Source organism: Cariama cristata, unplaced genomic scaffold, assembly GCF_000690535.1.
Source record: "Cariama cristata isolate BGI_N322 unplaced genomic scaffold, ASM69053v1 scaffold16747, whole genome shotgun sequence".
NCBI lineage: Eukaryota > Metazoa > Chordata > Aves > Cariamiformes > Cariamidae > Cariama > Cariama cristata.
This window is the reverse complement of record NW_009628548.1, coordinates 21559-39244: the sequence shown is the minus strand read 5'-3', so window position 1 is coordinate 39244 and position 17686 is coordinate 21559. Positions and strand designations below refer to the sequence as shown.

The 17686-nt window shown below is 35.7% G+C and overlaps 1 protein-coding gene across 1 annotated transcript in view; it reads left to right on the top strand.

Annotated features, from left to right (window-relative positions):
- The first annotated feature begins 226 nt into the window (after positions 1 to 226).
- MBTD1 (mbt domain containing 1) overlaps positions 227 to 17686 on the top strand; it is a 32403-nt gene continuing 14943 nt past the window's right edge. Inside the window, exons 1-11 of the mRNA XM_009704866.1 lie at positions 227 to 304; positions 3603 to 3804; positions 4979 to 5112; positions 5973 to 6087; positions 6184 to 6266; positions 11876 to 11993; positions 12672 to 12806; positions 13282 to 13370; positions 14750 to 14984; positions 16270 to 16325; positions 16588 to 16692. Coding sequence (XP_009703168.1) covers positions 3651 to 3804; positions 4979 to 5112; positions 5973 to 6087; positions 6184 to 6266; positions 11876 to 11993; positions 12672 to 12806; positions 13282 to 13370; positions 14750 to 14984; positions 16270 to 16325; positions 16588 to 16692 — 1224 coding nt within the window. The 5' untranslated portion in view covers positions 227 to 304; positions 3603 to 3650. The remainder of the gene's footprint in view (positions 305 to 3602; positions 3805 to 4978; positions 5113 to 5972; positions 6088 to 6183; positions 6267 to 11875; positions 11994 to 12671; positions 12807 to 13281; positions 13371 to 14749; positions 14985 to 16269; positions 16326 to 16587; positions 16693 to 17686) is intronic.

The window sequence follows — 17686 nt, the reverse complement described above, 5'->3', positions numbered from 1 at the left end:
GCTGTTACTGAAGCAGCTGCTTTGTCTCGGTTATGGTCCTGTTTGAGGCACACATTGTCCTTTTTTAAGGATGCCAGTTTTGGCCTTTGAGTTCAGAGTTGTACCCCAACTTTTTTCTGTTCCAGTTGTTAGAGGTCTTATTTTGCAAACTCCATCTAAGTTCTGCGGGAAGGGTTATCAGAGATTCCACATGTTGTTCACTTGTTTCTACAAATGCTGTGTTTCAGGATGGGTTAAAAAGAATCTTGGTGTTTATTATCAAAACAGAAATGTTTTGATCTGCTCTAGCAAAATTCCAGCATAGGTATTTGCATGTCGTCTTCCCTAACTTCCACCTACTTCTGCACACAAAGTACTTTGTATTTTTTTTTGTTGCAAAACTGTACCTTTTCCAGGTCTCTTAAAACATATTTTGAGTAGTTTCCCCAGAATTACAATCCAGATAATAACTATAAATTAACATTAAGAATGTCCTACATAAATTATCTGACGAACGTGGTCATCTTCTGGCAAAAGCTTGGATAAAAATGTTTTATAAAAACTACAGTATTATTTTAAAACAATAAGCAAAGCTGCTGTTTGGTATCACTCATAACTTGAACTGGGACAATTTGGCCGAATGTAAAGTAAATGGAAAGGTGATCGATGAGACTTGTTTTGACAGCGTAGTTAAACTCTACAAACTTGATGATTGCTACTTAGGAACTTGTATAATGCTGAAGAATGATTTTCTTAGTAGAGGGCCCAACTTCCCATACAGACAGTGAAAATGTTTTCTTTCTCATCTGTGGATATTTTGCCAAAGAGGGCTTGGCAGTAATATTGAGGTTCTAAATATATGTGATGCGAAAGAAGAACAACAAAAAAGAGCCCACTGTGCTATTGCGGTATCGGCATTTGTAATCTTGCACCATGCTTCAGCTTACCTAGAGCAGCCTGTCTTCCCTTCTGTGCCACTGGTCCCTCATCTTGCCTCCAGCTTCCTATTTCTTCTTTCCCCTTCCCTTGCAGTGGGAGCAGTGCTGGCTGTAGAGTTTCCCTACTGTAGCATTGGGAGTTGGAGGGACTGGGAATGGGCTGCACTTTTCATTCTGAGCTGCGACAGCATTTCAGACTTCTGCCAGGAAAGTACTGGGCAGAGCAGAACTGCTCTGTGGGTCCAGAGTTCTTCAGTCTGGAATGGAAAAGGGATGTTCTGAGACTACCTTGTACTGCAGCCTCCACTAAAGGGTTGAAGTCCTGCTTTATGTGGGATGAGGCCCTAATCTCTTGGTGAAATCGGATCAGCTGAGTTACGGAGGATGAGTGAATGAGGAAGGAGATCCTGCTTGTGGGCTCTGAAACACCACTAATATCTATCCGTAATACTAGAAGGCATCATGGTGTTCTGGTATTACTGTTATGAATGGTTAATATGGTATTGCATTTTATTTCTTAGCAGAGACTCTGGTCAAGGAAAGTTAGATATCGTGCTCATGAAATCTTGAGGAAGATGACTAGTCTTCATGTTCTGATCTGTAAATTACTGGCAGTGTTTGCAGAACACTGTATCCATGGCAACATTGTGCTGAACTTCTGCCTTAATCTACACACACGTGCACACACAAACAAATAACTGATCTTGCATCTTGTTGGCTAATAGCATCAGTAATAGCGTACAGGTAAGACTTGTTTCCAGTGCAGGTCAGGACTAGGTTTTGTTCTGCCATCGCGCAGCGTTTCCTCTAATGATTGCGACTGTTACCCTAGCTACTTCAGGCAGATGTCAGTTCCTTCAAGGAGTTGTCAAGTTATGCTCTATGCAAAGTTTTGATTGGTTTTAATGTAATTTTGAATTGCTGGCTGAGGAACGTGTGCATAATTAACATTAGACTGTCCTGTTTTGTTTCAGAGCTGCTTTAAGCGTTTTCAGTTTGTTTACCTTATTGCATAACCTTTTGTGCTTACTGGTTTTGTTTGGTTTTTTATTATCGTTATTTGTTTGTTTTTTAATTGGATACTAGGATTGCGTCAGTGTAGAAATCAGTTTTCCCTTTTAACTATAAGGAAATCCTTCCATAATTAGGATTTAGTCAGATTGCAAAGGAGAATAGAGAATATTGTAATAAAGGGATAGCATGGCAGAAAAAGGTTTGGATGAGATCCAACAATAAAGATGTTCAGGCATATACTCTCCAGGAAAAGGATTTGGGGAATTACTGTGATGAAATCCTAAAGCTATGAATCCAAATGCAGTTTAAGAAGGAAAAGTCCAATCACACGTTATTGTTTTCCTGTCTACAATGACTTTTAAATAAAATTAGCTCTTGGAAAAGGAAGTAGAGGCAAAGGCTTTCTCAATATTTTTTTCTGTTTTCTTAGCTGTACTTCATTCTCCTAACTTATGCTTCTATTGCAGAATTCTTCTTTGTCTTCTCTTTAGCTCTTATTTCCTAGCTCTTGGAAAAGGAAGTAGAGGCAAAGGCTTTCTCAATATTTTTTTCTGTTTTCTTAGCTGTACTTATTCTCCTAACTTATGCTTCTATTGCACAAATCTTCTTTGTCTTCTCTTTAGCTGTTATTTCCTCTCAAACTTAGTAAATACTGTTAAAGATAATGGAAATACTTTGAAAATGTAAAATTGTTTTTTAACTTAATGAGGGCAGCTCATGTAGCAGTAGCCTTGTTTCAGTAGGGCTGTGTAAGATATTAAAGTGAAAATTGTCACTGTATTAAAATGCATGTATTGGATGTGCATCAGAAAAGAGACATCAGTTAATCTATTGTTTATATTCCTTTAATGTCTTTTCTGGAAATTGCTTAACTGTTATGCATTCTTCAAAATAGTATGTTTTTATTTGACCTCAGATTTTTTTGGTTACAGGAGAACTCTATTATGTAACAAGTTTTCATATATGACAGTGGCAAATTAGTCACCTTTCTATCTTTTAGAATTTATACAGACCCTATTGCCATAGTAACTGAGCTCTTCATAATTGTTAATGTATTAATCCTCAGAACATCCCTGTGAGGTAGAGAAGTATTCCTGTTTCACACGTGAGAAACTGAATCATAGGGAAGCTAAGTGATCTATCGATAACCCCACAAGCCAATGAGAGCAGAGATACCCTCTCATTCCTGTTCCTGTGGTATAAGTACCCTCTTGGTTGAACTGTCTTTCCTCTGCCCAGCTTTCTCAAATAAATGAATTTTAGTGAAACTGGCTGCAGCCATCTGGAATGTGCTCATTTGCATGTAAGATCTCTGTGGCTGTCATTATTCAGCACATCAGGTTTAATGATCTCTGAAGATACCAAGAAAAAGAAATGTATGGACTGCTACTGTGTATTCTCAGTGAATTGTGACATAGATTTATTTTTTTTCTTCCTGTATTTCACAATACCAAAAATTTGCTCGTTTTGACTGTTCCAATACTAATTTAATGGGCAATACATGGCTCATATCCCTGTGCTGATAGAGCAGTTTGTTAGCACATCTGCTTTTGAAGGCTGACTTTGACCTTTGAAACTTTTTAAGCTTGACTTTGAAACGTTTGCATTCAGAATGCTCTGCAATTCTTTTGGGTTTTTTGTTGTTTGTTTTGTTTTGTTTTTAATTTTTAGACGGAACATACTTCACGAGCAGAAAGGAAAAGACGTGATTCATTCGGGATGTTTGACGGTTATGATAGTTGTAGTGAGGACACCAGCAGCAGCTCCAGTTCAGATGAGAGTGAAGAGGAGGTTGCTCCTTTGCCTTCCAGTCTCCCAATTATAAAGAACAATGGACAGGTCTATACTTATCCAGATGGCAAATCTGGCATGGGTAAGTATGTGGTGCATGAGTACAGTTTGATATTTATGGGTTTTGCCAGTGTGGTGAGTTGTGAGGGCCCAATTCCAAATGTTGGTCCTGATTGAAAAGGGACCTAAACACCTGAAGGGTTGGAATTGGTTTGTTTTGGGAGGGCAGGAATTGTTTGGTTTTTGCTAAACTGAAATAAGGCAGATTTTGAATCCTGCTCTCAGGAAAGAAATTGTATGGGAATATCTGGCCTCCCATCGAATGTGTGTTGTGTATATATTATGCACATTCATGTGTATGTTCTCATGTACATTGCTTTTATTCTTTGAGGTTTGAGGAAAAAGTGTGTTCTCTTTATGCTTGGGCATATATTCTCTCTACCCTTTATGTTATATATACAGTGTATTAAAATATATTTCTTCTTATACAAGGAAAACTTCATTACTGCTACTATTAGTTATTAGTCTGTTATTAGTTATTAAGTCTGTTAGTGTATACCTGTTCTCTGCCCACTAGCTGTGAGCTAAAGTATACAGGAAAAAAATTTTAAAAGGGAAGATTGTTTTTATCATCAGGGAAAAAATATTTTAGCCAAAATCATTAGTGATTAGTAGAGCTCTCTTGGTAGAATCTTGGTATTGTCTCATTGGCATAAGTTGGTCACAAACTCTTATTCATCATGGGACAACTCAGTGGGTGATGCTGTCAACCTCTGAAGCCTATGATTCCGTCTAGAAGAGAATATTGGTGGGCTGGGGTACTTTGGGTGTACTAATTTATGATTCAAAAAGGAGATCTGGTTTTATTTCAGGTTGGGAGTATTAAATATTTAGAGGAAATTGAGATTGGCAGGCCTGGATTCAAAGCGGATGTTTCCTTGAGAAACATAAAAACACAGAAATGGGCTTTAGCTGATTTAGCTGGGTCATTCACTTCCACCAGTGGTAAAATTTAATAGGGAGCGGAAAGGAGGCACGCTTTCACCAGTGAATTTGACGTTCTTAGTGTTTTACTGACATTTGTGGTGGTGGTGTCATTTTAAGATACTTTTCTGTGCAATTCTCTTCAGGGTCGAGCCCTAAGAAACTGTTCGCTGGTGCCACCTGCAGGACCTTCCTTATATCGTCTTTGTTCTGAATTTTTACTGAGGTCTTTAAGAAAGTCTTAAATTTGGCTTTTTCTCTCCTCTTATTAGCTACATGCGAGATGTGTGGAATGGTTGGTGTCCGTGATGCTTTTTACTCTAAAACAAAACGCTTCTGCAGTGTGTCATGCTCTAGAAGCTATTCATCGAACTCCAAGAAGGCCAGCATTCTGGCCAGACTTCAGGTAGCGGTACAGACACCATTTTCTTTACATACTTATTATAGTCTGCGTTTGTAAAACATGTACATTTGTAAAACTTGCCAGATGTTTTAAGTCAAGTTTCTTAACACGTTAAATTTTTCGTGTTAAGTGATTCTGTAAGCTAAAACTCAAAACTCTGTCAGTCATGAACAAATTACTTTGCTCAGCAGAGCAAATTACAGAGAATACTGACTCCTTATTTAATTTCTGCTGCAGTGGCTCTTCTGCAAGAAAAAGATCAGGAAAAATCTTCAGTCTGCATATCTAGTGACTTGAAATTCCATGCATGTCATACTCAAGATACTTTCTGGCTTTAGAGAGCGCAAAGGTTTATTTAGCGTTGTTGTGTTTTGGTTTTGAGGGTTTTCTTAACTATATAGATTTCCAAAATGGGTTTTGGTCTGTTCGCTTAAAATATTAATCAAATAATCATGAAGGTATATTTGTAACATTCAAGAAAAGAGACAGAAATGTCAAGAAATATCATTATATCGTATCTCAAATTCATTACAACAAATGCCAAGAAATTGCGTTGGTATAAACTAGATTAAAAGTTCTTCCTTTTAACCTAATTTTAAAAGATAACTTTTTTTCAGGTAAACAACAATGAATCTATAATGCTGTTCAAGTTGGAATACTAGTACAAAAGTCATCTTTTGGACATTCTTTGTTACTGGTTCTTAACTTTATTTACTATTACAGGTAGTTTTGTGATACTTAGTCAATTTCCATTCTGTGTTGGTTTAATTTTAGTTAAATCTACCAGAGTATGCTACAGACCTGTGGAACTTTCCTGATGCGAGTTTGGAAAGACTTTATTTACTTAGCTTTTTTTGTTTTAGGGTAAACCTCCAACAAAGAAGGCTAAAGTTCTACAAAAACAACCCTTAGTGGCTAAATTAGCAGCATATGCTCAGTACCAAGCAACTTTACAAAACCAGGCAAAGACTAAAGCAGGTAATACCATATAAAGAGAGCTGAAATAAATTCTTGGTAATACAAGATTTGTGGCTCTTGAGCAGCTTCCTAAATAAAATAACTTTCTCTTAGCAGCTGTCCCTGTGGAAGGTTTCAGCTGGGGTAACTACATCAATAGCAATAGCTTTACAGCAGCTCCTGTTACCTGTTTTAAACATGTAAGTATTTTTCAATATATACTATCCTTTTGTGTGTGTGTATGAGAGAGAGAGTCCATATTAATTCTTGATTCGTTTTTACAAAACATTCATATCCAAATATGTTTTGTGGCCTTGGATATGAAACTTACGTTGTAAACTGTGTTGTATGACTACTTTTTAGATAGATATGTTTTATTTTTATCTGTACTTTAAAACCATTTTGAACACTATCAGTTATTCTCATCATATGTGCTCTCATAAACAAGGCAAAAAGTAAAAGGAGGACTCTTAAACACTTGTGAAATTACTTTTCTTGCATTCAAGGCACAAAATAATCGAATGCGCTACAGAGTAACAAACCACCCAAGTCATGACATATCAGGAAAAGTTACAAAAGTCTTTTTAGATTGAGTCAGGCTTGCTCCATTATGTTGAACTGATCTTTTGGTTACATACTTGGATTTGGAATTTTTTTTCGTAGTCTTTAGTCAGGATCTTCCCTGTCAGTCATGCTGCCAGGTAGCGTAAAAATAAAGGAAAATGAGGACTTTTCATAAATTTGAAATTAAAGAGATTGGTTTTCTTTGTATCAGAGTTACAAAAAGTCCTCAGTCATTACAGAATGTAATTAGGGGATGAGGAAAATATTTAGCAGCATCTGTCTTTAATGTGTTTTTTAAATTCTGATTATTAGATCTTGTTTAAAATAATGTCAGTACTTTTTAGCTCAAGTAAAAACTTTCTGACAGGATGTGTTTTCTCAGCATACTTTTTTTTTTTTATTTGGGAAGTTGACATGTTCCTTCTTCTTACAAAAGTTTTATTTTGCTATCTGATGAAAATTGCAATCAAAACAAACATTTTGTTTCATGGAAGTTGTCCAGAAGGGAGAAGAGACATATTTTCTATCCAGTTCTGGAATTCGTGCTGAGCACTGTCAACTCATAAATCAGTAGGAGTTGAGGGCTCTTGGCAGTTGGCACTTTCTGAATAGCACCCTTTATGCTTAGAGGCCTTCAACTGTTGCCCAGAACAGAGCCTTGCATTAGTATAGCTCCGTGAATTTGTATCGAATTCCATGTGCTTAAGTAAGCATGTTTGCACTTTGCTTTCACAGTTATGTACATGCTATAATAAATAATTTGTAAGTGCATATCAAAAGGTATAGTTTGATAACATGGGCTGTGCTATTATAACAACAAATACTTCATGAGGTATGGCATCCTTAATTAGGATACAGCTACAATAGTTAGGTCACTTGTAAATTATGCTGTAACATTCCCTGTTAAAAGGAGTTATATCTTCATTTCTTACTGCTTCATTCATTAAGTTGAATGGTACCCCAATAATGTGAATAGATACAATACTAATGTTTACATATTACCTTGAAAATTTTCACAAGCTACATGGCAATAGTTCTACTAAGCCTGAACGTTGTTTCTGTTCTGTCCCCATTTTCCCTTTTTATAGAAGTAAAATGCAACTTCTGCAGTCTCCTTTGGAGATTTCTACTTCTTTGATAGCTATTAGTTAGTATTACAAGGGTATGATTCGCATTTAGTTTTACTGTAATTATTTCTTTGAAAAATACGTTTTTTTAAACCTGTCAGAATCTGAAAATGCATTAGTACTCTATTTAGATCCTTCTCTCTCTTACCCCCCCGCCCAACTCTCCATTGATAATCTTCCCACAGACAAAGAGTATTGTTTATTTTAATTATTGCTATGTTTTTTGTGTACTCTATTGCTTTGATTCGTAGAAGTTTGTATTAGTTGATGTTTGTTTACCATCCATATTATGGATTCCATATGTTGTGTGTGTCCATGGGATTGAATATATAAAGCTTATTCTGTTCAAACCAAAGTTTTGACAATAAAATCATGACATGTCTACCCTTAAATTTGTTATTAGATAAAATATATATATATGGTTGTACTGGATGTATCTGTAGGGATGTTTGATAGTAAACACTGGGATCAATGTTAAAGAAAATTTAAGGAAATTATGAGATGTGGGATTTAGCTTATTGATTATTTTTTTAATAACGTGGCATACGCCGGTATCTCAGGTCTGATGTAATTTTCCCAGATCAAGTTTTTTTGCCTGGGGAGTTATTTCCTCTTCAATTTAAAACAGTTACATTTTAGAATTAAAACATTTAAATCTTGAAGCTCTCGCCATCTGTTTCTCTATAGGAGAAGAATTAATTTCTAACTCTTTTGATGTGCTTAATGTGGTTTTTGTACTTCCCTGTTACCTTCATCCAGACTTCAGTGTTGAGTAACGCTAATAAAATTCACTAGCAATAGTACAACTATGCCACTTTATAGTTCAGTAAACTGAAGTAGAGAAGCTGCTTTGGCTTATGTCATATAGGAAGCCTGTGACAAAGCCAGAATTACAGTTTGTGCACCTTGCAGCTTTTTTTGTCAAATTGCATTAATCAGACGCGCAGCAGTAGCTGATGCAAGGAAGAAAACTTGTAATGTTTTTAATACTGTTTTATAGCTTAGTAACATACAACGTGCTCATTGCTAATCTGCATTCCAATTTCATTTTCTTCTAAACAGTTTTTACTTTTTTCTACATTTGCTTTTGTTAGCTCAAACCATTCCTAGAAATGAAAGCAAATACAGTGCTTTGAGTCATTTTTCAGTACTACTTAATGCACAATTAATAGAAATTATTCTTTTCTACTCAGTTGCTAGTGAGATGCACGTTTTCTGAAGATAAGAATTTTTCAGTCTTTCTTCCAGTTGAATTTTATTCTGAGCTGAAATATTTTCATCCTCTTGGTTTCTTTTGTTATTAAAATAAAGTTTGCTGTAAGGGGGCATTTCCAGGATTTTACACTAGGTGGCAGTGCTTTGCTTTAAACTTTTTATTTTAAACCATGTTGCACACTGTCTTCCCTGGCCTTACCTTTTGTTGGGGGGCTGTTCACACACAAAGTTTCAATGCTTCAGGAATTAGTCTCATCACTTTGCCATTAAAATCCTGATTCAAGTTTCGAATCTGGAATAATGGCAATGTTGGTGCCATCCAAAACGTTTAGAAGCCAATTATTTAATCCACAAGATCATTGTTCAGCTAGGCAAGTGGGGATTCTTAGCCTTTAGGTGCTCCTGTCAAGCAGGACCTTCCTGATTGCAACTTACCTTGCAGAGAAGGCAGCTGCTGCTCACAGATAAACGCTTCCAGGTCATCTCCCGGAGCAGGAAGCGATGAGCCAGATCTTCCTTGTTTGGAAGTGACGTGAAGTGGATCTCTTCGTCATGAGTCCGAAAGGTAAATTTGTTCTTATCTGTAAATTATGGTTCTGCTAGTTCGCACTATGCCAATCCAGACTTCAGCGTTACCCTTCCAGCCAGCAGACGAATAAGACTTAACACTTCTGTAGTGCTTTTTGAGCACTGTGAAAACATTGATTGATTAATCAGATGAAGACAGAGAAGACATGAAGGAAGATGGCTGTTATAGCCCTGGTTTATCCAGTCTTCCTCCCTTAAGAGTATTCATAATGAGTGAAAAAGAAAAAGATGGCGCAGTATACCAGGTATACTGTAAACCGTCACTTCAGGACAGTAGTGTTATCTGGCATTTCAGTAGTAATGCTACACAGGATGGCTTCCTTCTTCTAAAGGGTGAACCATATGGATTGGTGTAGGAGAACTAGCAGAACCAATATTTTCACAGACAAGGACAAATTTAACTTTCTGCTATTTCCCTCTATACCAATCCACGTTACAGAAATAAAAATTTGTGACGTTTCCGTTACTGGTTGATGTGAGGAGAATTGTTTCGATACACTTTTCTCTCTGAGTCAACTGAATAGATAAGTGAGCAGTAAAACATATTTCAATTAAGTGCAGCTGGATTATGAAATTATTCAGCACTGCTATTTTTGATTGTTTGGCTTCATCTGTATCTCCCTACAAGGCAACAAGATTTACTAAAATATGTAGTTTGGAAAGTTTATTTCCCCAATTCAAAAATCTACGTGTCAATTTAGATATAATAGCAAATATGTAGTAGGACGTGATTAAGAAGCTGTATCTGCATATTTTGTGTGTGAAAATAAGCCATCACCTTTCGAGTTGTTTTTTTTCTCTTTCTGCCAGATGGCAGAGAAGAGCTCTGCAGTCTAGACTGGTATAGATGGGACGTAGCAGAACATGAAGAGACCAGGCTTCAAGAATAAGAAACTGGCATACTTGTAATAATTTATTTCTCCTTTAATAGTTAAAAGTAGTTTTAAGTTTTGCATGCCTAGCCTCCAATATTTCTCCTAGTGAAGGGTATCCCTTTTTAAGTTAAGTTTGGCATTTACTGCTGCTAGTTGACTATTGCTGATTGCCAGGAAACTTACAGTATCATGATTTCTGATAATTCAGGACTAATCCAAATTTCTTCACTTGTGACTCTCAGCCAAAATTCTGTGAAGTTGGAGGCTACTCCCACTGAGCTGTTAAGTTCTCTGTGTTTGCGGAGAGCTTTGTAAATGAGACACAGCCTGTAGAGTACTGTCTGCCCGTTATGATACAGAACCAGAGGATCCCTTCATTTGTCCCTGAGATATCTGGATATTCTCTGAACTGATAAGTATTTATTTTTCTCAGAACACCTTAGAATTGATAGCACTGTTGTTCTAAAATACCCCAAATCGTAATTTTTCCCTTCTTGGTGGTCTCAAGCTTAATGTAGACCGAGTCATTTTCTATTTTGTTACCAATGTGACTTCAGTTGAGTAACTTCTAAGGTTTTAGATTTTTCAGCACTGTGCATTACCAATATCTCTACAATACCATCTTTGACTCTGTTTTCATGATGCCCTGTTCAACAAAATGTTCTTCTTGAGGTAGCAAACGAAATGTAATTTTTATCTCCAGTTTCCGCAAATCCTTAGTAGTTCATCAAGCTTGTATTTCTTTTTGTTACTAACGTGTTAGTCTAAGCCTCCAGGACAGTGTGTGAGCTGTGCATTTCCTTTTGGCATTCACTGAAAAGGTGCCACTCTGCCTTCTGTTCTTTTTGCTTGCTTGATGGAATGATCACTTGTGAGGTGATATGAAAGCCTGTTCCTCTGAGAGGATGTGAACCAGTGGATGATAAACCCCACCATAATAAATCATCAGAATAGATACAAGAAATAACTTTTAGGCATTTTTTCAGGAACACTTCTAATGTACAGAATTTAAGGATTTTAACGTCTGTGCTACAGGTATGACTTTAAAGCGCCATGATTTTCTTGCAAGTAGAATTACAGAGGAATTACACCATTCTCACTAAAAACAGTAGCCTGCACCTAGTTGAAACATAGTAGAATAAAGCTGTCCTGTGAGTATATGCAATTTGTGCATGAGCTTTACAGATTTTTAAACTTGGAATCCTATCGTTTTTGCAGGAAATACACAGTAGTAACTGTATACAATTACAATACTACAAGTAAGCTTCACATTAAACCAAACTAGATTTTCATTTTTTGTGTTTTCTAAATATATGCTTATGTCTTATCATGTGTATTGATTGTTTTGTCTTTTTAAGTCACTCATAAAGCACCGATATAAAAAAAAAAAATTATTTTAATGTAGTGAACTGGTGACTTTCCCCCTATCTTAAATGATAGGCACCTATGGGGACGTGCTGGGGTGATATCTCAGAAGGAGTGCGAGTGGAGGTTCCAAACACTGACTGCAGCCTACCTACAAAAGTCTTCTGGATAGCTGGAATTGTAAAATTAGCAGGTAAATATATTTAAGTTGAAATTTTTTAAATAATCAAAATATCTGTCTGAAGGGAGCTAATAATTTAGTCAGTGGTCACCTGGTTAGTGTAGTGTTGACACTGGTTAGGTTGTCAGAGCTATGTCAATAGGTTATATGTTTTAGCAATATTGCTATGTTATACTGTTTTACAGTGGCTTCAGTGATGCTTGAAAATGCCTGGGGTTTTTTTGGGTTTGTTTGGTTTTTTTTTTATATTACTTCAGAGTACAGTAAAAGCTGTGCAGAATGAGGAGATAGGAAATTGTATAATAGCTAGCAAGTAAGCCTTTTTATACAAATCACTCTTCTTGGTTAAAATTTAAAAATTCAAGGTTACATAGCTAAGACATGAAAAAACAGGTACTGTGTGTAGTTAATTAATTTTGTCCTACAGATAACTTCTAAAGGTTGTAGTTCAAGAATTTTAATTTTAATTAAAATTTGACTTACATGATAGCACGTGCACGTTTATGAAAGTAATCCATTCTGTCCATTAATAACACGCAGAAATGTGCCGTAAGAATAACTTTCTATAAAAAGTTATAGTCTAGAAAAATCCAATGTAATATACGTTATGATTGATAAAGAAATGTTGATACATATTTTATGATCTTGTTTAATTTGTGTCTTTTTTTAAATGGGATTGCTTGTTTTCAGGCTACAATGCACTGCTGAGATACGAAGGCTTTGAAAATGATTCAAGTCTTGACTTCTGGTGCAACGTTTGTGGGTCTGACATCCACCCAGTTGGCTGGTGTGCAACCAGTGGGAAGCCCCTAGTCCCTCCTCGAAGTATGTAAATAGCAGCCTTACTGATTGATATAAAAGTCTGTCTTTATTAAAATAAATTTGCTCATGGTCCAGATATCAAAATATTTTTTTTTAACATAACAACTCTTTCAACAGTTATGAATAAATAATTTTAGCTTTTGGAAAAATAAGGACTTGACTGATGCTGAAAGTGTTTCTTGGAGTAGCCCATCTAATGCAACTTAAAGTTTTTAAGATCAAGGTGGAAGTGGTTAGCTAATCAGTGATGTGAACATGCACTGATTTTATTTATATTTTGTTAATCTTTGCCCTGACATACCCATAAACTTAATCTTGGGTAGCATTCATTTTCTAAAGAGGTTTTTGTCATTATTGTCATCCAGGCTTTTTAACAGTCATCTGGGACTTCTTCTTTACATATTCCAGACTCTAATCTTGTCTCTAATGGACACAATTAAAAATCAGTGGCTTATTTTTTCCCCTTCATTTGCAACAGCCATCCAACACAAATACACAAACTGGAAAGCTTTTCTAGTGAAACGACTTACTGGTGCCAAAACACTTCCTCCTGACTTTACTCAGAAGGTAAGGCTGATGCAATATCAATGATGTACTATAAACAAAATTGCAGCACAATGTGAAGAACTGAAGTATTTTACATGGCACAGTAGCTCCTGTTGTAGTAAAGATGATACAGTAGTTTCTTCCCTTATACAGTTTTCCTTGGAATCTCTGTTCTCCATTTATGTCCACACTTTTCAGTATGTATTTGGAAAACTGTTTCCTCTAGCAGAAAGTAATTTTCTTTAAAAACTAGTTAGTCTATTTTAATTTTAAAATACTCCAATTTAAAAACCAAAACAAAAACTGCTAATAAGCTACCCTGTGATACGTAAGAAAAATTAAAACTGATTTTTCTAATTCAGGAATTATTTTTGTCATGCACTATTTCAGGAAGCTGATCAAAATGTGTTAATATAGCACATATGTAGGTGCAACAAGTACATACTTTTAAATGCTAGTATTTTTCATCTGCTCTGGACTAGATTTTTTTGTTGTTGTCTGTAAGTCATGTCTTGAAGTGCGGCAGCTGCCTCTATACTGTGCTGTAAGTTTACTTGCTAATATTGTGAGATGGTACTTAGCTTTTGGTAGGAATATGAGATTTATTTGTTGTCTTACGCTGCATCTAATATTTTAAAAAAAAAGGCAAACAAACAAAAAAAACCCACAAAAACCAAAAAACTTTTCTGCAGTTGTTCATTTCTATTTAAAAATTGGCTCAGTTGGAAGCCAAATTAAATTGGCAAGACCTCCAACTCTCTTGGGGAGTTCATAATGGAAATGGCAAGTGACAGATACTGATTTTTAAACAGAATGTATTGTCACAAGGCGGATTAACATCTGTTTCCATTCTCTTCCTTTCTTTTTGGTATATTATGAAGAAATACATTTGTGAGTAGCCAGCTTTAATTATGTTGAAGGTTTGTTTTCCATGCCTTTTATACTGAAGTATTTTAATCCTATTTTTAACATACTATATTTTGAGTGGATGACAAAGCAAAAAAAAAAAAACAAACCCAACACAAAAAACACCCACATCTTGGGGTTGTTTTTTTGATCTTAAAATTGTGTCTCAATGTAATTTTATCAGTTGCTAACAACTGAACAAACTTTCTTTAAGTCATTGGAAAATTCCTGTAACGTGAAAATTGTATTAAGGGCTGTACTTGATACAATTAAAGCATTGTAGGATCTATTCTACTTAGTTTTCTGAAACATTTCATTTTCCCCTGTGTACAGTGAAATACAGGAGATATCATTTGTGTCATTTTTGCAGGTTGATTAACAAGTACTTGAATTAAATGAAAAGTGCATTGATACTGTGCTTTAATAGAAGGCAGATGACTAAGGAAAAATGGAGTATATTCTTACAGAATGGGTTTTTTTCCTGTTACTTTAAGGTGTCTGAGAGTATGCAGTATCCATTCAAAACTTCCATGAGAGTAGAAGTTGTTGACAAAACGCACCTTTGTCGAACAAGGGTAGCAGTTGTAGAAAGTGTCATTGGGGGACGGTTAAGATTGGTGTATGAAGAAAGTGAAGACAAAACCGATGACTTCTGGTGCCATATGTACAGTCCGCTCATTCATCATATTGGTTGGTCTCGAAGTATAGGACACAGATTCAAAAGATCTGGTAAGCTTGTTGTGTTTTGGAGGTGTCTTTGTGGGCAGTATTGGCTTGGAGAAGTCTGACTTAAGCAGAACTGTCACTTCATACAATGAATAGAAGTAGCTTGAATAATGATCTTTAAAAATGTGTATAATGTGGCTCAGGGGTTTTACCAGTTATATTATGTTCAAGAATTTCAGTTAAAAGTATAATTAGTGTGTTTTGCAGCATTGGAAAAGCCAAAATAAATTTTAGGTTGATTTGTAGTATGTCAATATCTAGAAAGACTCAACAATAAACAGCGGTTAATAAACTGTCTAGGCAGGAAAACTTTGAACTGCAATATTCAAGCGTGGTAAACTTCATTTTTCATGCTGATAGCTGGAATTACACAATCTTGCTCCACAAACTCCTAGTTTCTTCACGTTTGTCTCTTTGTACAATACAACATAGACAAGTATCCTATTAGATACTGTATATTTTTTTTTTACTTGCACATTTAAGGACTATCTAATATTTTTATACTGCAAGATTTACATGTTTTAGAGGGCATTAGGAGATGGGCAGGGAAGATGAAGCGACAGTGTAATAGGTGGTACACAGTTAAGACCCTTGTTATGTAAAAGACAAAAAAACATGTAATTTGAAATATTTAAGGTTTCTAAACAAAAGAAAGTATGCTTTTTAATATTTCTCTGCTCCATTGAACTTGTCAGAGACAAAGATTCTATAAAACATTCTACAAGACATCCCTTCAGGAAAACCTTCAGTTTTCCTAGTGCTTAAACTTTCATTGGAACTGTTTATAAATAAGAGTAGTTGGAGAAATCAAGAACAATGCTACTTCCCAGAAATATTGTCTCTAACAGAGTTCCAGGGATTCCCCTTAGAAAGTAGTATTCAACAGTTGGCTAAAACCAGCTATATATATATATTTATTTAAAGTGATTATGTATAGTTATATAAAAAATACATAAATATAATTTTCTGCCATAACATAGTGCAAAGTAGTGTACTTACCAATTTTTTGCAAAAGCGTATATGTATATTTGTATCAATCTTGTGACATAATCACATTGTCTTGTAAATATTGGATATTGCGAGAGATTGCGTTATAGAGGTATTTCAGGTAGCAGTCAATAAGGAAAATAGATGGATTGTATCCTCCGGATTTTTGTGGTAGTCGTCTTATAAAACTGTGGGCCTCCCACACCAATGATTGCATTGTATTAGTTAACATATTCAGAAAAAAATACTGTCTGCTCTATTAACAAAACTTCTGAATAATATGTACTATTGTTCATTGTAGATATTACAAAGAAACAGGATGGACATTTTGATGCACCCCCACATTTATTTATGAAGGTGAGTTTGCTAGCAAGGGCACTGTTTCCTCAAAGTTGTTTAAGGACCTTTAGTTCCTGATGTGTGCAAAACAGACCTGAAACTCAAGTCTTGGAAATATGCCCAGCGCAAGCATTACTTCTTTTATTCAAAGCAGTTACCTAATTTGACCTCCTTGACATAAACACAGGTATTTCAATCTGTTGCTTTGGCAGTGTGGGCTTATATTTTGTTCCAGGCTTATTAGGTTCTTAGCTTCTGGTGGTCTTATGTGATTCTTTAGGTAAAAGAGGTTGACGCAGCTGGAGAATGGTTTAAAGAAGGAATGAAATTGGAAGCTATAGATCCCTTAAACCTTTCGGCAATATGTGTGGCGACTATTAGAAAGGTAAGAAAACAAATGTATATGTTGGGAAGGTAGATAGGAATCCTTTTTTCACTTACCTTTATTCAGTTTTGAAACAAACAGCTCAAAACCAAAATAAATGCAGTTCATTCATACAGTGAATACATCCATAAATTGTTTATATACAACTGCTATGAAAAAGAATATACTTATGTGAATTTTTTACTTTAATCTCTGGAAATTCAGCCTTACCTTTAATTAGAATAAATTTGTGAGATTAATTTGCAGGCCAATCATCTGCTAATTACACCAAGTGTTTTGCAACTGTTCAAAAGGAAACCTTGTCTTGTTTCCTTGCAAAAGTCTATGTAGACATTTTAAGGGTATACTTCTTTCCTAGCTTGATTGAAAGGGGGCCTGTCCATATGGAGGACATTTCTTCACAGAAAGGGTCGTTAGGCATTGGAATGGGCTGCCCAGGGAGGTGGTGGAGTCACCATCCCTGGAGGCCTTTTAAGAAAAGACTGGACGTGGCACTTAGTGCCATGGTCTAGTTGACACGGTGGTGTTAGGGCAAAGGTTGGACTTGATGATCCCAGAGGTCTCTTCCAGCGAAATCAATTCTGTGATCTGAAATCTGTTTTAAAAGAGGAAAAAAATGTGAGAAGTAGCTTAGCAGAATTGCATAACCTTACCAATGTGGACTGTGGTTATGATTTTGAGTCTTTTTTTTCTTATTAATGGTGTGCAGAATATCCTTGCAAGCTAAAGAATAGACTGAATTATAACACTTTAGAAGTAGAACTGATGTTCAGGAGAAAAATAAACTAGGGATCAGAAAGATAAAATGTTGATCTTTCATAACTTGGCAGTTAACAAAAGGTGCATTTGGCAATAGTACACAGAGTCTTGGAGACAGGTATGATTTGGGGTTTTTTGTTTTGTTATAACTGAATGTCCTTCTAAGTGTGCTTCCATTATTATTGAGTTACTCTTCACTCTTGAAACATGGCATGCTTTCTTTCTAGCCTTGTCA